This window comes from Haliotis cracherodii, unplaced genomic scaffold, assembly GCF_022045235.1.
Source record: "Haliotis cracherodii isolate W230 unplaced genomic scaffold, xgHalCrac1.p SCAF_3, whole genome shotgun sequence".
NCBI lineage: Eukaryota > Metazoa > Mollusca > Gastropoda > Lepetellida > Haliotidae > Haliotis > Haliotis cracherodii.
The window spans coordinates 126,897-152,864 of record NW_027266286.1 but is presented as its reverse complement, the minus strand read 5'-3'; the positions used below and the strand labels follow the sequence as shown (position 1 = coordinate 152,864).

At 43.0% G+C, this 25,968-nt stretch overlaps 1 protein-coding gene across 2 annotated transcripts in view; it reads right to left on the bottom strand.

The window, feature by feature from the left end:
- Positions 1-24,793, bottom strand: part of LOC139473855 (guanine nucleotide exchange factor for Rab-3A-like) — a 50,413-nt gene extending 25,620 nt beyond the window's left edge. For both annotated transcript variants that reach the window (XR_011653969.1, XM_071256627.1), the window contains exons 1-4: positions 24,708-24,793; positions 15,496-16,002; positions 14,625-14,820; positions 7,422-7,517 (exon numbers count right to left, since the gene is read on the bottom strand). Coding sequence is in view for 1 of the 2 variants with exons in the window: in XM_071256627.1 (XP_071112728.1) it covers positions 7,422-7,517; positions 14,625-14,820; positions 15,496-15,977 (774 nt within the window). In the remaining variant the exon portion in view is untranslated. The remainder of the gene's footprint in view (positions 1-7,421; positions 7,518-14,624; positions 14,821-15,495; positions 16,003-24,707) is intronic.
- Between the last annotated feature and the right edge of the window lie 1,175 nt (positions 24,794-25,968).

Here is a 25,968-nt window from a genome sequence, read left to right as displayed (position 1 = left end):
ACATCTCTAGCCATTACATGTGTGATGTATATAGACATATCACATTTCTAGCCATTACAAGTGTGATGTATACTGATATATCACATCTCCAGCCATTAAAAGCGTGATGTATACTGATATATCACATCTCTAGCCATTGCAAGTGTAATGTATACAGATTTATCACATCTCTAGCCATTACATGTGTGATGTATACAGACATATCACATCTCTAGCCATTACAAGTGTGATGTATACTGATATATCACATCTCCAGCCATTAAAAGTGTGATATATACTGATATATCACATCTCTAGCCATTACAAGTGTAATGTATACAGATTTATCACATCTCTAGCCATTACATGTGTGATGTATACAGACATATCACATCTCCAGCCATTACAAGTGTGATGCATACTGATATATCACATCTCTAGCCATTACAAGTGTAATGTATACAGATTTATCACATCTCTAGCCATTACAAGTGTAATGTATACTGATTTATCACATCTCTAGCCATTACATATGTGATGTATACTGATATATCACATCTCCAGCCATTACAAGTGTGATGTATACTGATATATCACATCTCCACCTACTTCATGTGTGATGTATATTAGAGAATACTACACTCATTCTCGTTAGATACCATCATACAAAACGAGTTTCATAAAAATAGTATCTAACAAGAATGAGAGTAGTATTTTATTTATTACCCACATCACATTAATAAGTCAATTAGCACAACACTTTGAATATTTGACGAACAGTCGGTCACTCAAACCGCCGTGGTCCCAGCTGTGCAATCGAAATGGTTGGATTTCCTTGTAAAGTCAGCTGAAATTATATCATGTCCGTATCCATTTTTGAGGAGGGTAATGAGGTGAGATGAAATGGGGCTTAACGTGGCCTCCAAGATTATTGCACTTATATAGTGACGTGCATGCACCTGTGTGTGTGGCTGCTTAAACTAGTCTGGACTGATGCCGATTTATAGTGCTGGCACACTGAGATACCATGCCGCAGTTTAACATGAATACCCCACTCAGACACAGTATACTGACTGCAAGCCGACCAGTCCTTGTTTTAGCCCCTTAATGCAGAGCGCCAGACAGAGTTACAACAAGTACCATCTTTTAATGTCTTTTGGTATGACGCGGCTGGGGATCGAAACCTCGGACCTTCCGCTCTCCGGATGGAAGCTCTACCACTAGACAACGGAGGCGGTCTAGAGGGTAATCATAGTGTTCAACAAGACATTCATGTTAACTGTACGACACTATACTGAAGACGTCAAAATAAAAAAAATCAAGCAGTGTCTGAAACTCAGCAGAGTAAACTGAGAGCCTTTACTGCCAGCATATTTAAAAAACTGTAGGTCCAGTGGAAAAACTGTAGGCCAAAACATCTTAGCTGAAGCAGGGAGACATACTCTTGCAATATAAATTACAAAACACAACCAGCCAACCAGAAGCTTTAACTGCCACTGATTCGGTGGTGGTTGTGATAGATGAAGCCTACAATTATCAGGAAATTATCAGCTTGTGAAACATCTTTGCAAGTACATGTCATACACCATTTGAAAGGTCTAATCCTACTGTTAATGCATATGAAATTTAGGTTTATCACATTACCTAAATATTCTTAATTTTCTAAAAAAAATGTATATTTGTATACATATCCTATCTCAAACTATGCATTTCTCTTATTGTACGATCCTGGTGTGGAAATGTCCTAGAACATTCCATACATCACCAATTTATCACCGTGATCATGGGTCACACACAACTGCGACATGACCCCTACAATCTGATCACATGAAATATCCAGCACCCTCATTCTCAATCTAGAGCGTACAGGCTGGTGTCACTGCTGCGGGGATGGTTGGGTGGGCATAAGCTTGCAAGATAGGATAATTAAATAAATATACACTAACCAATTTTTGAACTTATCCTATCTCAGACTATGCATTTATCCCACGGTTGGATGGTGGGCCGCAGATACAATAGCCTGAAGGGACCTCAGCCGTGAGACGTACACAAGGAACACTCATCACGAAAATTCAAAGGATTTTACAAGGACTGGTGATAAAACTCGTGTAAGGGTTGCTTCAAAAACCCTCTACCAAGAGAGATACAGCATGACATCAGGCTATCAAGTGTATGTGCCGTGGTTTCACACAGGACGCCGTTCCAAAGGACAACCATGTAACTATGAGCCAGGCGAAACCAACCCAGTCACCACTTCGACTTTAACCTCACCCCGGATAAGAGGAGGCGTTCTGTTACAAACACCCCGTCCCCCCCCAAGTAAGTTCTACAAGACAGACCTCACACAAGGCAGACCAGCTTGGCATCTCTTTTTTTGTTTTGGCAAACCAATCAAGTTCACGTAGAGATTGAATAAGGTAAGAACGAGAAGTGGAAACGATCGACACAACCCTTTTTTCACACAGGTCTTCAATCAACTACTGAGACATCACATGCACAAGACAGAGGTGAACAGGTAGAAGATTGGGACACCATTTAAACAAATGGCCCCTTCTATTGACGAAGACCGAAGTCCCAACAGTCAAGCACATATACCCTGCCTCTGGGAACTTGTCTGGGAAACCTGATTAAACATTAGCGATAAAGACAATTATTGCAGTATATACAGCATGGTTATATCCCATTAGTTAGATGTCCCATTAGTTAGACATTTTTATTTAGGCAAAGAGGAAATATACCTACAGGTGTAATGGATCAGTCCTAATTAGATTAAAGTAATGAGTAGGGATAGGGCACTCACAGTTTAGGGAGTATATATGTTACAATTTCGTTTAATTAACCTAAATTACCTTAACTATAGCACAGATTCAATAGGCATGAGATTAACTATGTAAACTATCGAGTAGCATAATTGTCTTACTGTATGATCAGTTGAAGGAGTTGAGTTTAGATTATCTACTTATCAAACAAATGAAAATGATCTTGGGGTACGTATCATTATCAGTATCGTTATGGCTGGTTTAAGGAAAGTAGCGATGTGTCGTCAAGACGTGCAATGGGAAACGTACGAGTGTCGGTGACTTTCTTCTCAATCACTCGGAACATAACCATACGCCTGAAGATGGATCCAGAGTGAACTTTGTCAGTAATCTTCGTAAAAGAGCGCGAGAAGAAACCACACAGATGCAGGCATTGTACGAGGAGCAAGTCACTCAAGTAGATGAAGCCAACATCCCAGAGATGCCATCATTTCAGAGCGTGAAAAGCACACTTTACTGGTAAATATCATCCCGTATTTTTTGACTTGGTTAGAATTAACTTCTTTTTTTTATGTCCCACATAACTTGTTTCGATCTTAACCGTTGCAAGTTAATGAAATCATAATCAATATTTCATGTAACATATGTGTAACTGTTCCTTTGCTCTTTTTCAGGCATCTGCCACAAGTTCACCCTAACATCTTCAGATTCATTGAAGTCATCCAGAAAGTCGAGTTGAGTGAAAGGACTAAGGTGATGCAACTGAACTTTGGTGCGGCACCACGCTGCCGCAAGAGAATCTACAGAGAGACAGAGAACCGACTGGTACGCCTCAAAGATCAGTTGCAGCAGGGTGACAAGTCTGCTATTGAGTATTTAGATGCTTGTGGACACTTGCTTCGTCTGGGATAAATAAACTGTAAAAGTTATAAATGTAAAGTGAACATTACTAAAAACTGTCACAAAGTGTTGTTACAAACTGTATAAAATTTATCAAATGTAAAGTGTCATTAAATGTTAAGTATAATATTAAAGTATCTATTTAAAGCTGCTTTGCTTTGTCAGATCTTATCTGGACTATTCCATTTTAAAGTCTGAGGTAACAAGCATAAGGATTAGTGTGCACTCAACCATTTAAAGTGTTGTTATAAGCTGTCTAACTAATGGGAGGATACCTACAGTATACCAGACGCAGAACTTGTAGACTACTGGGCATCCTCATCTGCGCTGTCTGGCTGCTGAGAGGTGTTGGACCAAGACAAGAGGACCAAAGTGATGAAGACTTTGGACGCCGCGAAAGCTGTGGGAGGCAAAGACCGTATAAGCCAGAAACATCCCTCCATGACCGCTGAGAGTGTGCAATTACTAAGCAACACCAAGGTGGAAGCCACTGCCCTTGTCTCATGAAGATTGTAATCAACTGGGGTGGTATTCCCTCAAAGGTATAGGCCCTGTGATGATAGAATGCAGCCAAAGTAGATTGTGGTTCAATCTCTGAAGGTGCAGCAGTCGATAAGGGGGATGAAAGATGCTTGCGAGAGTACAGGAGGCCTGAGATGCCTTCAAGTAGACTGTCAAGGCTCGGACTGGGCAAAGTGAGAGGTTTTCCTTGTCATCAGCTTCCAATATCCCTGAGAGGGGTGGAGGGTGAATGGACAATCCAATTGTCCTGGGAACTGAATCTTGGCAATAAAGTCCAAGAATACTTACCTTGTTGAAGACGCTGGAACCCGACTCAACCATGTCAACCGACATGTTTCCATGAAAACACCAAAAGAGAAAGCTTTCAGAATCTTATAAAAGATAAAAAATAATCATAGTGGTTAATGTAGCAAGTTTGCTGAAGCTAGGATACATAATATTGTAAACATGGATCGTACAAAAACTCTACCCAAAATTTTTTTTTCACCATGATTCTATGGAAATGGCAAAAATAAAAAAATTAAGAATCTTCAAACTAGCAAAAGGCACAAGTACTCATTGTGGTTAATGTGTGTAGAAAGTTTGGTGAAGCTAGGGTGCATAGTTAAAAAGATATAGGCCGTACAAAACACCCACCCTAAAAGTTTAAGTTTCCTAATGTTTCCATGGAAACGGCAAAAATTAAAAAATTCAGAAACTTCAAACTAGCAAAAGGCACAAGTATTCATTGTGAGCGGAGATGTTGAAGGAAGTCAGCAATATTCGAGGTAACGTAGTAGTGGGAGAGAAAGATCCCTAGCTGAGCAATAACTTTCAAACGCCTCCCACTTGTGGTCGGACAAAGCTTACTAGATGTGCGATGCACCAAAGTAATAGTACTCGCCACTGTCGAGAATAACCCTTGGCTACGAAAGGAACTCTGGAGACGTGCTGAACACAAGTAGTGAGGGAACCCAGACAGTGTGACAAGAGATCCATTACAGCCAAGGCCACACGAATATGGCCTCTTCCAACAACTTGGCACGCGTGGCATGCACAATGGACATGGCGACAGCTTCCATTTTATACCCCACACTGACTCCAACCAGTCCTTGTTTTAGCCACTTAATGCCGAATGCCAGACAGGGTAACAACCAGTACCATCCTTAACTTCTTCATGGTATGACGAAGCCAGGGATCGAACCCCAGACCTTCCTCTCTCCTAGCGGACACCCTATCACTAGACCACGGAGGCGGTATTGAGAGGATAGTTGATAGTAGGGGAAGTGTGAGATGGATGGTCTGGTCAATTTGTGCTTATTTATCCACCACAATATGAAAATGTGAAGAATGTATGGGATCGATTATGCGGACGCCGCTATCCAAAGATTTAGGAGCTACAGGAGAGGCCAAGTTGATCTGCAATCCCGAAACATGTCCGTCGGATCAACGATATCATAATCACTGGGAGAGGAGATTGATCATGGGGACCCCCGAGAGCTGGTTAACAGAAGTGAAATCATGTAACCCCCTCGTCGTGCAGTCGTGTATGTTCATTCATGAACAAACACCTTTGGAAGCAATTTTACAAAATACGTCGAATGGGGACACTGATGGCACAATCGGAGCATCCAGCGTAAGTCTAGATATCTGTCCAGATAGTTCAAATTGACTTAATTGTACCACGCTTAACCTTTCACGTTAAATCAAATTGAAAGTCGAGAGTGTGGTCGGGTGCATCACGCTCATAGGGACCCTCGACAGAAGATCTATCAGTAGTCGTACATTGCATATGGATACAGCTCAATTATAAAATGTCTGTAGTAGCTCTATGCATAACTAATATAGAATGCAAAGTGAATTTGTTGCGGGTGACCACCTTGTTTGGTTTAATAAAGTGTGTGCCAATATCTCTCGCTTTCATGAGATTCCTTCAGTTCTGCCTTGTAGTGGTTAAAGTGAATGAAGTCTTGTGATTTTTTTATGAATGAAAAAAGTAGTGCTTCACCATGTGGGTAATTAATAGAGAATACTACACTCATTCTCGTTAGATGCCATTTTTCCAAAGCGAGTGGACTTTCTATGGTGTCTGACCGAGCAAAACCAAGGTCAGATAACAGCATACGGTCAGCATACGTATTAACAACATGCGCCTGCAGTTGTGTTTGAAAACAAAACAGCACCGACGCTCAAGATCCTTTTGGAAGAATTTCTTCAACTTAAGAGACTTCAAGCGCCATGTTGTTAGCACGCAGGACACCTATACAAAATTTGAAAAGTCACATTAGCGCCGCGCTTTGAATATCGGACTTACAGTCGGTCACTCGCACTGCCAGGGTCCCATCTGTGCATTCAAAATGGTTCAGTTTCCTTGATCTGTCAGCTGAACTTATATCATGTCCGTACCATTTTGGAAGAGGGAAATCAGAGTGTTCGCCAAAGACAGTCATGTTTACTGTACCACCCTTTACTGAAGATGTGAGAATCAACACGCCCAAGATAGAGAAAGGGGACATAATTGTTCATCTTTGGGATATTCTGGGCCACATAACCAGAAATCAGACACATTTCTACGGAGTTTTCGAATGATTTGTATCGGAAATGTTCACTTTGAGTGATCTGGTTGTGCAGTCATGAACAAACAACTCCCGAAACAGTGCCACAAAATACACTTCGAAGAGGATACTGATGGCACAACCGGATCATCCCAAGTAAGTCTAGATATCTGTCCAGATAGTTTAAACTGACTGCATTTCACCACGCTTATCCTTTTACGTTAAATCAAATTGGAAGTTGCGAAAGTAGTCGGGTGCGTCACGCTCATTGGGACTCTTGATCATTTGAACAGTATTGAACAGTTGTACATTGTAAATGGATATAGCTCGATTATATAATGTCTGTGGAAGCTCAATGCATAACTTATGTCGGATTCAAACCGAATTTGATGTGTGTGACAATCTTGTTTGGTATAATAAAGTGTTTGTTAATATCTCTCGCTCACATGAGATTGCATCAGTTCTGCCATGTAGTTGCAAAATGAATGACGTCTCATGATTTTGACAGAGGTCGCGGTTATCCAATCAAAACGACTAAAACAAGGTCAACCTTGTACAACACACGTATGACATACGGATTTAGTATCTTACCACCTGTATCTTCACCTTGTGGGTAATAAACTGATATATCACATCTCCAGTTACTACATGTGTAATGGATACTGAAGTTATGCATACTGAGGTCTGGAGTTATCACGCTGCAGGGACAACATCATCGTGAACCCACCTCAAACAACGATGCTGTCAGATCATCCAGTTCCTCCTCCATCTGGTCCCGGACCTTGGACAGCTTCTCACACTCCTCATCTCTCAGACGCAGGTCCTGCAACACATGACAACTTGTGAGCCTAACTACAAGGAATGTAGCATACTCCCTGAACAGTCAGCGTTCATCAAGTACAATACTTTCCAAACTACAGACTTCCTTTGAACCAGAACAAAATGAAGGCAGCATCCAGGAAGCAAATCTACGCAGGCATCAGAGTGACACCATGTCAGAAATGCTAGAAAAATGATCTTATGGCTTCATTTAATATAGGAATTATAGGGCTATGAAAATACCATAGATCAAAATAACATAAATCTACCTAATCTAGCCTATCCTAACTGACACTCTGATTTGCCTGAAAAGGTACTTTTACAGGTAAAATGAAGATAAACTTAGTAACATCTAAATATTTTTTACATTTGTATACTTATCCTGCATTATCCTGTATTGCATTCACTGCTGTCTTTGACAGAGGGACAAACTGTGTGAGATCCAGCTGCTGAAGAAAGTTGTTCCCATCTGTCCAGGAAGCTGCGCCCCCTCACACACAGTCGTCACGTGACCCGGAAGACATGATGTCATGTTAAAACGCATAACTGCTTTAACATAACATCGGAAACTTCGTGGGGAGGTAGCGGAGCGCAGGGGGGGCACTTAGACTTCGTAATGCAGGATAAGTATACAAATGTAAAAAATATTTAGATTTTTTTAGAGTCGATGGAAAAGGGGGAACCCGAAATAGGTGACAGAAATAGTATGAGGTGGGAAAGCCAAAACTAGAAGTGACCTAAGAGTGAATGCGGAACGCAGAAGAGCCCTCTAATCGGGTGAAAAACACCAGAGAGTTCAACAGGCCCCGCTCAGGGTAACGGAGAATCAGTGGCGTCTGGGGTTGGTGATCTGTTGAGCTACCACCAGAATACCAAAGCTATGAATGCCGGCGGCATCTTCCAAGGCTAGGTCACGAATGTAGTGGCTGGCGAAAACGTTGTCAGATCGCCCAAAACAGCCTTCCATGATTGATTTGAGGGAACAGTTACTGTGAAGAGCCATGGTAGACGTGACCGCCCGAATCTTGTGTGGGTTGTTAGCCTTGGGGGATCCAATCCGGTCACTTTATAAGCTTGGAGGATGACCACCTGGAGCCCTGCGACGAAGGGGAGAGCGGTAGGGAAAGGTGTTTCCTAGACTTGCGGCAGGCTTTAGACCTTCAGGGCCCTAACAGGGCATAATAAAAGCGCCTCCACAATCTGCACCCACAATCAACGAAAGTGGAGGGATGGTGAAGGATCTATCAGGCTGTCCTGGGAGTGGAATCTTTGCGATGAAGTCCCAGCACAGCCCAAGATGAACTGCGCCATGAGTCCCGCGCTCGAACCGGACACTAACCCGGGCGGCAGTAGCCAAGGCCAGTGGAAACACTGTCTTCTTTGTTTAGTCGGAAAGGAAGACGTGTGGAGTGGTTCGAAGGGAGACGCTCGAAGAGCCTTTAAGACCACATTCAGATCCCATGCAGGCGGTCTGAACTTGGTTTTCTGGTCTTCGAGACGAAACAAGCGCTGCAATGCCTGAAGTTCGGGAATTTTTGTCATTCTCCGGTCTTCTGGGATGGCGACCAAGTACGTTAATGGCGACCAAGTACGTGGAGATAGTAGAGCCTTTTAATCGACGTGTGCTGCGCAAGTACAGAAGAAACTCAGCCAGGAACTGCGGTGACACTGTCATCGGATCCTGGTGCTTGTCAGAGCACCATTTATCATCATATAGTCCCCGTGTAGATGGATGATGGGCTAAGGAGAAGTGGAGGCAGAAAAGCGTACGCACTTAATCCCAGGGAACACAGTAGGCGTCGACTGCTACAGTGGCCGGATCCGGGAGCGGCAAGATGTAAGTCGGCAGCTGGCAATTCCGAGACGTGGCGAACAGATCGATGTTTGGAGTGTCGATCATTTGACAAAGGACGGTGAAGATCTCTGGGTGGAGTCGCCATGCAGTGGGAGCGACCGTGTCCGGCCCGGACAGAGTGTCTGCCAGAAAATTCTTGTAACCTGGAATGTGCTGAACAAGGAATTGCAGGTCTAAGTGGTCCACCAGGTCGAAGAATCGGAAGGTCTGGTTGAGCAGGGACTGAGAGTGGAGAGTACCCTGATTCCTCAGATAGCACGGTGATGTTGTCCGTGGAGATGGTCAACTGGGTGTGACGGAGAATGCTCTGCCAGTGGGAGACGGCCAGGATGAGAGCTTCAACCCTGTTTGGATGCATCAACGGACAGGTGTAGGGAGGGCTGTAGCGCGGTCAAGGAGACGCCGCTGCAGACGTTCGATTCCACCATCCACCATCCGAGGAAGAGGTGGAGGTGAACCGGGAGGTCGATGAGGGACTACGGATCCTGCTGCCGGATGAAGGGAGCGAGAAACCGTTGAATTGGACGGAGTTGGAGGCGACCTCTGGGAGTCAGATCTTGAGCCGATGGGAACCTGCCATTGGCGGAGAGTTGAGGTGAGCGAGGACTTTCAACCACCTGTCCCTGGGGACTTGAAGGAGGTCCTGATCCGTGAGAAACAGGCCCCCGATAAACTGAAGACGGAACGATGGGGTCAGCTCCGACTTCGTCTGATTGACGATCCATCCCAACTGTTTGAAGGGCCGCATGGTAAAATCCCTGTGGCGCAGTAGCAACGTTGAGTCCCGATTGTTGAGGAGACAATCGTCGATGTATGGATCGAAGCTGATGTTCCTCAGGTGTAGGTAGGTGGCGACCGGCTTGGTGATCCGTGTGAAAAGCCACGGGGCCGTGGAAATTCCAAATGGTAGGACCACCCACTGGTAATGGGTACCATTGAAAATGAACCTGAGGAAGCGCTGGTCGTTGGGGTGGATGAGTACATGAAGATAGGCGTCCTGGATATCGAGACTGATCAGGGAATCACCTGCTGTGATTCTCGTCCTGAGCAGTCGCAACGTCGTCATTCGGAAGTAGGGAGGACATTCCAGGTAGCGCGGGTTGAAAGTGGGGAGATGGTGCGCCAGCTGATGGTTCCCTTCTAGGGAACCAGAAACACCGGGGAGTAAAATCCTGGGTTTCAAGCTAGGTTGTGCACGATTCAATGGCCTCCTTCCGCAGTAGGGAGTCGATGCTGTCTTGAAGAAGGCCGATGTTGGTGTGGCGAATAAGCATCTGTTGTCGGAGAGGACATTTGTGATGAATGGGTTCTCAAGTATAGACCAGTTTCTCCAAAACCTGCCTAGTCTCCCACCCACAGGTGTGTCCATGACCGGAACGGCTGGGGGTGGGAGGTCCCAGTCGTTGAGGTTCCGCCGGTCAACGCTTCGAGGTGAAATCGGTACCCTTGCCGGGGCGACGGTCCCTTCGGGGCTGGTAGGTGCCACAGGATTTACCACGACCACGCCCTGTCTGGCCACGAAAGGGCGAGGTATGTTTGGAGATGACCTTGAGAGAGGAACGGCGCGGTTTGTAGTTGCCTTTGGAGGACTTGACCGCTGATTGGTGCGTGACATGCTCTAAGGCTCTGAGAGCTGTTTCATCTCTTGCGCTAGCAGAGATGGCTCCATTAAAAAGGGTAGGACCTGACCAAGGTTGTCGTAGTAAGGAACGCTTGAATTCGGAATCCCAGTCCGTGGAAGTCAAGTAATCCAACCGTCTAGTAGTGGTGATCTCTGCAAGAGCGGCTCTCAGATGATTACGCAAATGATCGATCTGGCGAAGTTGGAAAGTCATAACAGTGCGTAGGTGGTCGATCCTGTTAGGATTGGACTCTGAGAGATCCTGGTCAATGGCTCTGGCAGAAAAGGCAGTGAAGACAGTGGCTTCAAAGAACGCCACTGTTTTGTTTCCACGAAAGCGAGTCGGGAGTCCGGCATACGTATGGTGGCGGACTGGGAAGACCCGGTCATTTGATTTAAGTCCTTGTCAAGGATGTGCATACCGTCGGCCACGTCGGAGTGGACAGGGAAATCATCATGCCGGAAACGAGGAGCCTTGAATGACGACGTAAGAGACAACTTAGCGAAGTCCTCGTCCAATGCCGTAACAAGGTCTGCCACCATTGGGTCTGGTGGTAGCGAAGTCGGGTAAGACCAAATCGTCGATTTTTTGTTGAGCCCGGGGAGGGAGCGACGGAGGTCAAACGGTCCGCTAGCCAATCAGCAAACTGTGATAGGCCAAAGTGTGTATCAATCTCGGGAGATGGAGAGTTATAATCGGGTCGAAATGATCCTTCCGATGAGGAGGAACGACGTCGACGTCTATGTACGGGTGAGCGACTACGAGAGTGACGACAGGATCGAGCTGACTTGGACGAGTGCCAAGAAGCAGTCGGAGGCGACGAGGTGTACGACGATCGAGACCGATGAGCACCGGAAGAAGAGGGGGCCGCAGGAATCGAAGTATCTGTAGTCGGGGCCGTCAGTGGCAGTGGGAGTAGCTTGCGCAAACAATGACTGCATCCAAGCTTGCATCCAAGATGGATCCATAAATGATGACGGGATGGCATGTCAATACGTAGGTGGCACCTCACAAGTCAAAGGCGCCAGATACATCGGAGGCGCCGGAGGCACCAGAGTCATCACAGGCACCGGAGGTGCCGAATAGATCCGAGTGGTGGTGTAGGAGACCGTGAACGGTCGTATGTCGTGCCATGGGAGGCAGATTCTACGTTGGATGGCATGTTGGAGTGTTTCCGAGACACTCATAGTTAGGCCGTGAAGGAGACTGGCGACAGGGGACTACAGTATCTGCACTGTTCTGTGAGGGTACACGGGGTTGTACAGTCCAGGCAGCAGGGGTGGGGGTCCCGTCCAGATTTATTTCCATGGCAGTTAGAGCAGCGAGACATAGTGGAATTGAAGCAAAAGCATAACAATGTATAAACACACAACGTGAAACATAATGTAACTCAACATAACTTATTCTTGTAACAAAATTTATAAGAACAAACAATTACGCTTCAAACACGCCAAATACAAAGATTAAATTTAATGTAAATTCAAAACACAAAACACGAAAATACGTGGACACGCTGTGAATGGCAAAAGGGCGGGGAAAAATGGCGGGAAAACCAAAACAACAATATGCTCGGAAATACCATGACGAGAGCCACAACATGAGCGAGAAATGTTAGCAATTAACAATAGAATGAAGTCTAAGGTAACAAACCATACACATGAAACAACACAGCAGACTTTTGTCGTAGTAAACAACAGAAAGTCACGATCCGATAAAGCTTTAATAATTCCACGAGGGATACAGTATACTTCCGATTCCATGTGGTTGACAAAGCAGTTATATGTTTTGACATGACGTCATGTCTTCCGGGTCACGTGCCGACTGTGTGGGAGGGGGCACTGCTTCCTGGACAGATGGAAACAATTTTCTTCAGCAGCTGGATCTCACACAGTTCGTCTCTCTGTCAAAGACAGAGTAAATGCAGTAAATGCAATACGGACTAATGCAGGATAAGTTAAGAAATTTAGAAAATATGTGAGTTGTCATGCATGTATGAAGCTGCCTATAACCTGAGGTAATTACTTGACACCTGTTGAGGTGATGACTTCACACCAGCCATGCATTCTCACAGGGGCAAATGTCACCTGATTTGGGGGTGATCTCGAAATATTGCTGTTACTGTACTTCATAAAGATATGAGTTGGCAGGGATAACAATTAAGATATGTACTGAATTGTATTTACTAAGAAAATGATGGAATAGTTAAAAGATATGAAACGGGATGAGTATTGGAGGGGTGGGTTTTTAGAATCAAGAAGTATTTGATGGTTTCTTTAGCCAGCATGTGACTCTACTGATGACATATCTGAATCTGTCCTATCACCGAAAGGTAGGAGAACTGGTGCAACAAGGCTGCTATCTACATGGTCACGTTGGTGGTACTGACCTATTCCAAGAATGTCATATTAGCCATACCTCTGCGGTGAATGTAGCCAAACCTGCGTGGATCCTCCCTTTGTCTGTGTGAGCTGGAATGTTGGCTTAATGAAATATGTCTTTCAACTTTCCAGTTAGCCCAGATAGGCTGAGAGGTCACAATGTCTGACAGACGAGAGATATTCCTGCATGGTGGCCTTTAGACTATTCATGGTTGTGTGACAGTACGTGGTTCATGGCGTTATGATAACTGGCGGTACCCATGACAGTGACACTGGGGTTGTTTCGACTGGGCAGTAGCTGATGATGAACACATTGTTCATTTCCTTATGACAATCACCAGTTTTCTTTTCCTCTTCGAAAACTAGCCCACATCCATCAATAAGCTCTAGATCAAGAGCTTTGGCGTGCAAAACAATGACACGATTCCCCTTACCATGGGTGCTTTTCGTTCATCTCATGGTAGCCACATGTAGTCAGTGGAATGATTCTTATTCACCAAGGTTCCATCCGGGTAAATGATCTAGAAGCCCTGCCTGTGATAGTTATGAATGGTGAGGAGACAATGTGACCTCAGACAGGATGGAATACATTTCCCTGAAAACTGCTCAGTCACCACCATGTGCAGTGCATCAAAATCCAACCTCATGGAGAGAAATAATTAATGTAGTCCGGGAAATATTAATTGTGTTCTTAATTTCATCCCGAATTCTACTACAAATCAGGGATACGCTCTGCTCCTAAAGCTTGTACACTGTATGCTTAATCATCCCTTTATCAAAGCTGTCTAATATCCTTTTATGTCCTGGTATTGTTTTTCAGACAACCCCTACCTCCTTTGTTTTATTTATCATACCACGGACTTGTTCGTATGAAAGTGCCAGAGTTTGGGCAGTTCGGTAATACATGTACACTATCTCTCTCAAGTGTAAAGATCTTGTATACATTTCCTACAACAGACTCCAGTTGTTAGCAGACGTGTTTTCCAATATCAGCTCTTATTTATTTTTATGCCTACAGATGTGTAGCGATAGAATTTAGTTGCCACAAGATATTTTTCTAGGTAGTCATTTGGCTACCTCTGAATTTTAGACAGTAGACGAACTGAAATGTAGGTCGCATTGACTACTGTTTTAATCGCAGTTTTGAGGCCTGCGGTCCTGTAACCAGAAAATGAGTCCAGGTAACACCAACTGATGAAGTTTGAAACATGTACCACATCTTATCTCTTAAGATCAGGACTGAACTTGTGACATACCGTTTGAGCTTTCTGGAGTTCTTCCTGCAGTCTGTGATACGCATGCTCCTTCATCTCGGCCATTGTCTGACTTCTCCGCCGAGATATTTGCAAGTCGGTTGTCTCTGCTTCAGAGTGGGCGTGGCGCAGGTGGGAACGGGCTGGATGTCGACGCAGCTCAACAACTGGACATTCAGACTCATCTATAGTCCCTTTCCTACAACACACACATTGCCATATTATACCCTGCCAGGCCGGACTGTTTGTTGTTTGTGAATGGTTGGTTGGTTGGTTTACGCCACACTCAGCAATATTCCAGAAATATGACAATGGTCTGTAAATAATCGAGTCTGGACCAGACAATCCAGTGACTGATATCATGAGCATCGATCCATGAAATTGGGATCGATGACATGCATCAACCAAGTCAGCGAGCCTGACAACCAGATTCTATTAGTCGCCTCTTACGCAAAGAAAAATCGCCTTTTACAGCAAGCATGGGTTGCTGATGACCTATTCTACCCCAGATCTTCACGGGTCGTTAAGTGAGTGAGAGCTATTAAGTTGGGCATGTCAGTCTCATAGTTTAAAAGTTGATTATGCGTATTTTTTTATCACCAGAAAAAACACAAGATATTATTGTCCACTGACTTTTTCTATTTTCTAAAGGTATTCCAGGGTGGGAAGCTGACACTAAAATTCAAGGAGTTCATGAACAACCCTGGAGACATTATTTCAGATTATTTTTGTTCCAATTTTTATGTTTGGAGTATCTATAAAGAGTCACATGGCTGTTGCTCGGAAACTATTTGCAGGTTTTCTTTATGACACCAAATGACTTAACATGAAGAATACTACAAACATAACTTAAACTAATTGTAATAAAACCTACTGTTTTTCATCAGGAACTGTTCCATCGAGTCCATTAATAGCTCCTGTGAGTGAAACAGAGCGAGTGACACTAACACTGTTTGACCCCTGCGACCTCTGCCCTGCCGGAGCTTGCCCTGCCTGGCCACTGGCCACTCTGGGGGAATCCCCAGATTTTGTGCCTGTCCCAAGTCCTACAGCTGCAGCTGCCATACTGCCCACGACAACAGCTGCCATGGCACTTGTCTGATCCACCAGCTGTGAAGGGGCACCTTGCGGCGGGGGTCGGGTGCCCCACTCTGTGTCACTTGTACCAGGTGTAGTAGGACCTTGGCTACCAGACTGACTACTGGACACAGAGGATGGCTGTCTGTAGTTGGCTTCCTGTCCAACACATGGTTCTCGCTGCGTCAGTGCTGCAGCAGCTGGAAGCTTGGAGGCAGGGGAAGATGTCTGTGGCGACACTGGTCTGTCTGAGACTAGAAGCTGAGCATCTCCAGACATTGTCACAGCGGTGCTCTTGTCAAATCTAAAATGCAAAGAACAATACAACTGAAGTGAAGAAGGGTGCCCTGTATTACCAGTCAAGCCAGTATGTCGGAAAATTGGGGTTCTTTCTTTCAGAGATACGCATCACTATATCAATTCTTATGTGTTGGCATACTGGGTGTTTTCAAAGATCAGTTTTGACGATGTGTTTCGTTATAAACTTGGCAAATACCTTCAAAAATGAGTTTGTTTCTAGCTAAGATCATAGCACGTTTATGTGGAATTTCTCACCATGATTGGTAAACACACAACAGTAGAGCAGTGTTGGTACATTCACAGCTACACACAACAGTAGAGCAGTGTCGGTACATTCACAGCTACACACAAGAGTAGAGCAGTGTTGGTACATTCACAGCTACACACAACAGTAGAGCAGTGTTGGTACATTCACAGCTACACACAAGAGTAGAGCAGTGTTGGTACATTCACAGTTACACACAACAGTAGAGCAGTGTCAATACATTCACAGCTACACACAACAGTAGAGCAGTGTCGGTACATTCACAGCTACACACAACAGTAGAGCAGTATCGATACACATACAGAGCTGGTTTGAAGACATGTTAAGCTGGAACGCATCTTGCCTTGCGGAGAAAACAAAAGTATGACATGGCACGTGCTGTCCGTGCACATGCAATACGAGAAAAATCAGACTTACTTGAGTTACGTTCAGTTTGGTTTAATCGTTCGAATCGATAGGACATACATTTGTCAGATAGGCATGATATGCCGTCGTGATAGAATGTACATTCAACAATTTCGTTATAGCTCGTGAAGGTAGGACGTTGCAGAACAGGTTAGTTAAGATAGGCTGTTGCAATAGGACGCAACAATGCTAGCCAAAATTGGGCTAGACTGATAGGTTGATTGCAATAGATTTGAGAATCATATTTAGTTAATTTTGTCATCTTTACATTTCTTCATCTTTTTAAGAGGAGATTCACGTTTAGTTCCCCGAATTTATTATCTGAATTATTTCATCCTATCAAAATATAGTCATGCTTAGTTCCCCGCATACAACAGTAAGGGAATTCGCATTTTTGTTAATAGTTTATATTCCACTGTGCAACAATGGTAGCAGAGCGTGGTTTCCGGTTTCATTTCCATTTGACCAAAGAGCTTTAGTAGAATTATATTTAGATATTAGACAACTTAGAACAACTATGTCGGTAACTGGAATAGATAGCCAGTGTAGAGCAGCTATGTCAGAAACCGGATCTCTCTCGGAGACGGCGGAACGAGTTCGTGTTGAAACAACAAAAGGCAGCTGCCAAATCTAGTTGTACAAAAGCTAGGAATAAGATTACTACTTTGATAGAAAGTCAGGTACAACCATCACGGAAAGAGGTAAGGGATGGTGTCGATCAATTGAATGATCATTTTGTGAAAGCAATGGATGTTATGATAGAGCTTTCAAGGGTTCATGTTAAACTGGAAGAATGTGACAATGTTAAAAAGTTGGCTCAAGAAATAGATAGTTTGGAGGAGGAAAACAACTTAGCTCTTGAATCTGTAAAAGGATATCTGCAAAGCAGATCAGGGTCTAACAGATAGGAAATAGCTCTGTGTCCAGTAGAAGGTTAGGCAGGCTATTATACCACAAAGTGTTGTATCTCTGCAGCAATCTCATGAGATGTATCTCAGCAACAATCTGAAGTAGCCGACCGTGAACATTTGGTGTCTCAAAGACACAATCATGGTCAGAAGGATGAGCTAGCATTGCATGTTGGTAGAACAAAATGCCCAGGTAAGTCTGATAGTAAGGCCATAGGGAACGACATGTGGAAACAGTTGAAACGTGTGTTGATACCTGTATTCTCAGGTGATATAAAAACATATCAAAGTTGGAAGGCTGCCTTTATGACTTGCATTGATAAGTCCCGAGCCACACCGGAGTACAAGTTGTTGCAATTACGCCAAAATCTCTCGGGCGAGGGGTTGAAATCAGTTAAGTCTTTAGGCCACAGCTCAGTAGCTTATGATGTTGCACTAGAACATCTTCAAAGAAAGTTTGGTGGGAAGAGGAGGCAGATCGCAATCCAAAATGAGGAAATTAGTCATTTCAAGCCAATTCGCGAAGGCCATGTTCAGGATCTAGAGAAATTCGCTGACATTTTGGATGTTGCAGTTGCAAACATCACAGAATCTGACAGGGTAGAGGAGTTAGGTAATGGCCTGCTTTATGCCACTTTGTTGAAAAAGATTACTGAACTTATGGTTGCTCAATATCACAGGTGGGTGTATGAAAGGGACAGACAGGAGTCAGTAGAGACTCTCAGAGAATGGATAATGTTAGAATCAGAATTTCAGATTGTTGCAAAGGAATCGGTACATGGATTGACTACAACAGGTAAGAGATCACAGCCAAAACAGAAAATGTCTAGCACATGTGTTAGTTTCTGAAGAGCATGAAATTTGGAACTGCAAAGTTTTCAAAGGCATGCTTGTTTCTGATAGATGGAACGAAACCAAAAGATTGAAGCTTTGTTTTCGTTGTCTTAGGGGCAATCATCTTGGTAACAACTGTCGTCAGAATAGGTTGTGTGGTATTTCACAACAGACTATTACATAATGGAAACTCTGGAAAGAATGGTAAATTTGGGTCACGATGCAGAAAAATCAAAGTCTCAAAACCCTGATCAAACTGAAAAATCAACCAATGTCAAACTCTTCGATAGCTCTTCACACTGTTCCAGTGGTACTGAAAAATGGGACTAGGAGCATTACAGTAAACGCTTTGTTGGATGATGTGAGCACAAGTTGGATTTACAGGGTGAACCTCAGAAAATCTTTGTAAATGTTTTAAATGGTCACACAGAATCATTTGAGACAAAACAAGTAGAATTTAAGCTTGAAAGTATCAGTGGTGATCTTAGTATTGAGATGTCTGCAATGACAACTGATGCTGTGACTGGCAATTTGCAAGCGATTGACGGGCAATGGACACATTTGCAAAATATAAAATTCCCAAAAGTATCAAAGCCTTGGAGGGTTGAATTACTTATCGGTGTCGATCATGTGGATTTGCAACAGTCGTTTAGAGAGGTGACTGGGCATCCTGGTGATCCAGTTGCAAGACTTACCCCACTTGGATGGACATGCATAGGTAGCTTATCTGATCAAGGTAAGTTTGAACAAAGTAACTTTGTTAGTTCATTCTTCACAGACAGCAACGATGATGAGCTGACTGAGTTACTGCACAAGTTTGGGGAAATAGATCGAGGAAACCCAATATCACAAATGAAGCCTGGTGATGAAATGGTTTTAATGTATGCTCATGAAACACTCACTCATAAGGATGACCGATATGAAATAGGTATTCCTTGGAATGAATATGCTCATTCATTGACTGACAACTATCACATGGCTGTTAAATGTCTTAACAGTACTGAAAGGAAGTTGACTAAACATCCAGAAATAACCAAGGCTTATGAGGATATTATCTCTGAGTACTTGTCAAAAGGACAAAGTTTGCAAAGTTCCAAAAGATGAGTCATTTAGTGAAACAAGATGGTATCTTCCTCACTTTCCCATTTTTGCGTCCTGATAGGAGTACCACAAAGGTTCGTATTGTGTCTGAGGCATCAGCAGGGCATGATGACTTGTCTTTAGCTGATGCAATACAAGCAGGACCAGAGTTGCAGGGTGAGTTGTTTGATGCCTTGCTCCGCTTCTGAAGACATCCAGTGGCACTTATCTGTGACATAGCTGAAGTGTTTCTTCAGATCAGGTTATCACCAGGTGATCGACCTTATCATAGATTCCTGTGGAGGTCAATGGCTATGACTAGAAGTCCTGACGTGTATGAATTCAGTCGAGTTGTGTTTGGAGTTACATCCTCTCCATTCTTGGCCAACAGGGCAGGTGAAATCCAGGATGTTACAAGTCCTTCACAGTGGAGACTACAGAAGCAAATCCTGCTGACTTGATTAGTTGAGGAGCAACAGTTCAACAGTTGGTAGCTAGTTCATTGTGGTGGTCAGGTCCCTCTTGTTTAGTAAGAGATGAAACTGAATGGCCAGAAACTAAGCTGAAATCTATCAAGGTAGATGAGCAAATAGAGGTGATGGAGCTTGATGACAATGGGCTCATGAGGTTGAAGGGACGATTGGAGTATGCTGAATGCTTACCTCTAGATACAAAATTCCCAATCATTCGGCCCCAAAACAGCTGGTTGACACTTACTGTCAAGCATTATCATAAAGAAGGTAAGCATGTTGCTGGAACGAACCAAACTTTAGCTTCACTTTCAACTAGGTTCTGGATTTGCTCTGGTAGAGAAGCTGTTCAGTCATGGGCAATGAAATGATCACGGTGCCTATTGAATAAGGCAAAGCCAGTTCAACCAGCTATGGCTCCTTTGCCCAAAATAAGAATGGGAGTTTCACGTTGAGCCTTTACACAAACTGGGGTAGATTATACTGGGCCATTCATGACCATTCAGGGTCGAGGTAAACATCGACAGAAGCGTTACCTCAGTCTGTTTACATGCTTTTCGACCAGAGCCTTCATTTGGATACGGACTCTTTTCTAAATGCCTTTTATCAGATGGTTAACAGATGAGGTCTCCCTGAGTTGGTAGTATCTGATAATGGTACGAACTTCGTTAGTTCGGTCAAGGAATTGAAGGAGTTGTTCCTGCTCCTTGATGAGGATGCAGTGAGACGTTCACTTGCAAATAAAGGGATCAAATGGCGTTTCAATCTCTCCCATGCATCACATTTTGGAGCGATGTTTGAATCCATGATAAAAGCTGCTAGGCGTGCCATTTTTGCAATCATTAGTGCCGGTGATGTCACGGATGAAGAGCTGATGACAGCTTTCACTGGAGCAGAGGCTCTTATCAACTCTCGTCAGTTGACGTATCAATCTGCTCATCTACAAGACAGTACACCTCTCACGCCAAATCACTTCTTACATGGCCAGATTGGTGGCGTGTTCATACCTGACACAGTTGACACAACAGAACTCAATCAACGCAAACGGTGGAGAAGAATTCAAGAGTGGGTATGTCACTTTTGGCGCTGGTGGATGAGAGAATGGTTACCAAGCCTCAACACCAGAAGAAAATGGCACACTCCTCAGAGGGATTTACAAGTTGTGGATGTTGTTTTAGTAATATCTCCCGTCACGCCCCGTGGAAACTGGCAACTTTGCAGAATACTGAAGGTCCATCCAGGAAAAGATGGCCATGTTCGTGTTGTTGATAATAAGACAAGACAGTCAGTAGTGAAAGACTAGCAAGCAAAGTATGTCCACTGGTATGGACTTCTTTGAGTGAAACAAGAGTCATCAGAAAGATGACATATCCCCCCGGCAGCTGTCTGTAAAGTAACCACTAGTAAATGTGCAATTCTGTATGTAATGAGTCAACAGTTGAATGTTTTTTAAGAAGCATACATTGTTTAGCCACTGAATGGTTTTCAAATTCTGGCCCAGAAATGAACCCGTTCCCCAATGGAGTTTAGGTCCAACTTCTTTCCATAAAATTTGTAAAAAATTTAAATTCGTAAAAAAAAAAATATCAAAAGGCACCACTTCAGTATGTGCCTGATAGCTTTGCCAAGTTTCGATCAAATACACTGAATGGTTTTCGAATTCTGCCTCGGAAATGAACCCCATCCCCAATAGAGTCTATGTCCAACTTCATTCCATAAAAATTTAAAAAAATAAAAATTAGAAAAATCCCAAAATATCAACTGGCACCACTTTAGTATGTGCCTGATAGATTTGCCAAGTTTCGATCAAATGCACTGAATGGTTTTCGAATTCTGCCCCGGAAACGAACCCCATCCCCAATTGAGTCTATGTCCAACTTCATTCCAAAAAATTTAAAAAATAAAAATTCGAAAAATCCCAAAATATCAAAAGGCACCACTTCAGTATGTGCCTGATAGATTTGCCAAGTTCCGATCAAATGCACTGAATGGTTTTCGAATTCTGCCCCGGAAACGAACCCCATTCCCAATTGAGTCTATGTCCAACTTCATTCCATAAAACTTCAAAACAAAAAAAATTAGGAAAATCCCAAAATATCAAAAGGCACCACTTCAGTATGTGCCTGATAGATTTGCCAAGTTCCAATCAAATGCACTGAATGGTTTTCGAATTCTGACCCAGAAACGAACCCCATCCCCAATTGAGTCTATGTCCAACTTCATTCCATAAAACTTCAAAAAAATAAAAATTAGGAAAATCCCAAAATATCAAAAGGCACCACTTCAGTATGTGTCTGATAGATTTGCCAAGTTTCCATCAAATACACTGAATGGTTTTCGAATTCTGCCCCGGAAAAGGAAATGATTACGGAAGGACAGACAGACGGACAGGCAGACTGGCTGATCGCTATATCCCTCGCATTATATGCCGGTGGGATAACAAATGGTCTTGATTAGCTTTCCGATTGATAGTTTACAATCTATGATTGACAGAAGTCAATGATGGAAGAGGGTATGGTTTGAAGACATGTTAAGCTGGAACAGATAGCTGGAACACATCTTACTTCGCTGAGAAAACAAAAGTATGACATGACTTACATGAGTTAAGTTCAGTTTGGTTTAATAGCACCTTTACATTTCTTTATCTTTTTAAGAAGAGATTCACGTTTATTTCCCCGAATTTATTATCTGAATTATTTCATCCTATCAAGAAAGTCACGCTTAGTTCCCCGCATACAACAGTAAGAGAATTCGCATTTTTGTTAATAGTTTATATTCCACTGTGCAACAATGGTAGCAGAGCGTGGTTTCCGGTTTCATTTCCATTCGACCCAAAAGCTTTAGTAGAATTATATTTAGATATTAGACAACTTAGAACAACTATGTCGGTAACTGGAATAGATAGCCAGTGTAGAGCAGCTATGTCGGAAACCGGATCTCTCTCGGAGACGGCGGAACGAGTTCGTGTGTTGAAACAACAAAAGGCAGCTGCCAAATCTAGTTGTACAAAAGCTAGGAATAAGATTACTACTTTGATAGAAAGTCAGGATCAACCATCACGGAAAAAGGTAAGGTATTGAATGCTCATTTTGTGAAAACAATGGATGTTATGATAGAACTTTCAAGGGTTCATGTTAAACTGGAAGAATGTGACAATGTTAAAAAGTTGGATCAAGAAAAAGATAGTTTGGAGGAGGAAAACAACTTAGCTCTTGAATCTGTAAAAGGATATCTGCAAAGCAGATCAGGGTCTAACAGGTCAGAAAATAGCTCTGTGTCCAGTAGAAGGATAGGCAGAGCTACACACAAGAGTAGAGCAGTGTCGATACATACACAGCTACACACAAAAGTAAAGCAGTGTTGATACATTCACAGCTACACACAACAGTAAAGCAGTGTTGATACATTCACAGCTACACACAACAGTAGAGCAGTGTCGATACATTCACAGCTACACACAACAGTAGAGCATATCGAAACATTCACAGCTACACACAACATTAGAGTAGTGTCGAAACATTCACACAGCTTGACACACAACAGCAGAGTAGTGTTGGTACATTCACAGCTACACACAACAGTAGAGCAGTGTTGGTACATTCACAGTTACACACACCAGTAGAGCAGTGTTGATACATTCACAGCTACACACACCAGTAGAGCAGTGTTGGTACATTCACAGCTACACACAACAGTAAAGCAGTGTAGGTACATTCACAGCTACACACAACAGTAGAGCAGTGTTGATACATTCACAGCTACACACAACAGTAGAGCAGTGTTGATACATTCACAGCTACACACAACAGTAAAGCAGTGTTGATACATTCACAGCTACACACAACAGTAGAGCAGTGTCGGTACATTCACAGCTACACACAACAGTAAAGCAGTGTCGGTACATTCACAGCTACACACAACAGTAAAGCAGTGTCGGTACATTCACAGCTACACACAACAATAAAGCAGTGTCGGTACATTCACAGCTACACACAACAGTAGAGCAGTGTCGGTACATTCACAGCTACACACAACAGTAAAGCAGTGTTGATACATTCACAGCTACACACAACAGTAAAGCAGTGTCTGTACATTCACAGCTAAACACAACAGTAGAGCAGTGTCAATACATTCACAGCTACACACAACAGTAAAGCAGTGTCGGTACATTCACAGCTACACACAACAGTAAAGCAGTGTTGATACATTCACAGCTACACACAACAGTAAAGCAGTGTCTGTACATTCACAACTACACACAACAGTAGAGCAGTGCTGGTACATGGCTTCCACTGCCAGGTGAAATTTATGTTTGGCCAAAGTTTACAGAGTTTGGTCAGTATCGGGTGTATGTCGGGTGTATATCGGATGTACAGCTTCGTTACACTTACTTCTGTGTGACAACAGATTTCAAATTTCGTCATTTTGACAGTAGCTTGAGTAGGAAGGTGTCTTTCTAATTTATATTGGCCGAATCGGCGTTTCTTTAAACCTCAACAAACATATCAAATAACAAGTTACAGCTAATTACGGGCCATAAATATACTTATGTCCGATAACACATCTCTTTCAATCAAAAAGACGTCCATGACAATTAGCATTTCAGACAATTCGAAGATTATTCGAAACACTTGTACAAGGCTAACATTCGTATAGTGTGAATGAAATATGGACAGTATATTCGACGGTAATGATAACTTTCATATATCTTTGTAAATATGGGAAATAACTTAGTTTGATTTCTGACCGTCATATTCCTTGTGTATTCAACATTTTCTTTTCAACGATGTAACAGCTGACATAATAAACACCTAATCCGCCATGACAGTGACCACATACTATTTCCCTACCACTTCCAACAGTTGAGATCCAGGATGTTAGACGTGTAGTGAAGACTCAGCGAATGGAGCTATTGATGGACAATCATTTTATTCAAAAAGAGTCAGTAACTCGATATATCCTCATGGAAATACGCTTTGACTTTTCAATAAACAGAAATCAGTTTTTAACCTCAAATTTCGATCACTTAGGTCCCAAATTAGATATTTTGGAAGAAGCATCCTAGCTAAGCGAAGCGAGTGTAACAGAAGCTCTCTATATTTAGCCATGCATTCACTTTGACTTCTGGCAATCTCTTGTCATTATCTCAAATGCTTTCCTTTAAAGAGTAATATAGTCATATATGTTGGATATGTACTTCTTTAGTTTATTATCTGCTTATTCATGGATTGTATTTCAGTGTCAGTGATCTTTACTTAAATTTTATCGGAACCAACATTAAATTCAAGAATTCTTTGGTTTCCGAAATTCCAGTCAGAATTTGCCAGCATTATTCCTAACAACTCGTCAATGTAAGGCCACATTAATAAAAGATACGTCGTTAGGAATGTCTAAGACAATTTCTACATCAAAACACGCATGCGTAAGGAGAATTCAGACATACAACTCCCCACAGCGGAGTACAAATGCAAATCAACGTAAGTGTAGTGTTAGGAACAGTTTGACAAAGCCGAGAGCTTTGAGGTCGTGACAGTCGGTGCTTATCGTGACAGGAGATAAGTGTTACAGCGCACACTGATTGTGTAATCCGTGTTTACTTGTCGTCGTGTTCATGTCCTCTTCCTCGATAAAACCTTGGGCCGCCGACAGTTGTAATGCCGGACCTATTCTCGAGAGAAAATATGTACGATGGAAACATTTACTTTGACATTATGCAATAGTTAATCTGTCATGGCATAACAGAATAACTACAGTATTATGAAAGAATCAGGTGTTTTTTAATTTCTTTTGAGTAGTATATATTGTGCAAACTGTCATTGATATAAAGTGGTACCTCTTGGGTATAAAAATGGTCCACAGCAACCTACCCTGGTCGAACGCGGCGACTATATGGGATAGGTTGTAAGAATCGATGACTTGGCTGATGGCGTGTCAATGTACCCCGACTGTATAGGGCGTTGTAAATAATATCAATCACTGAAGCATCTGGTCCAGACTAGGACCACAGA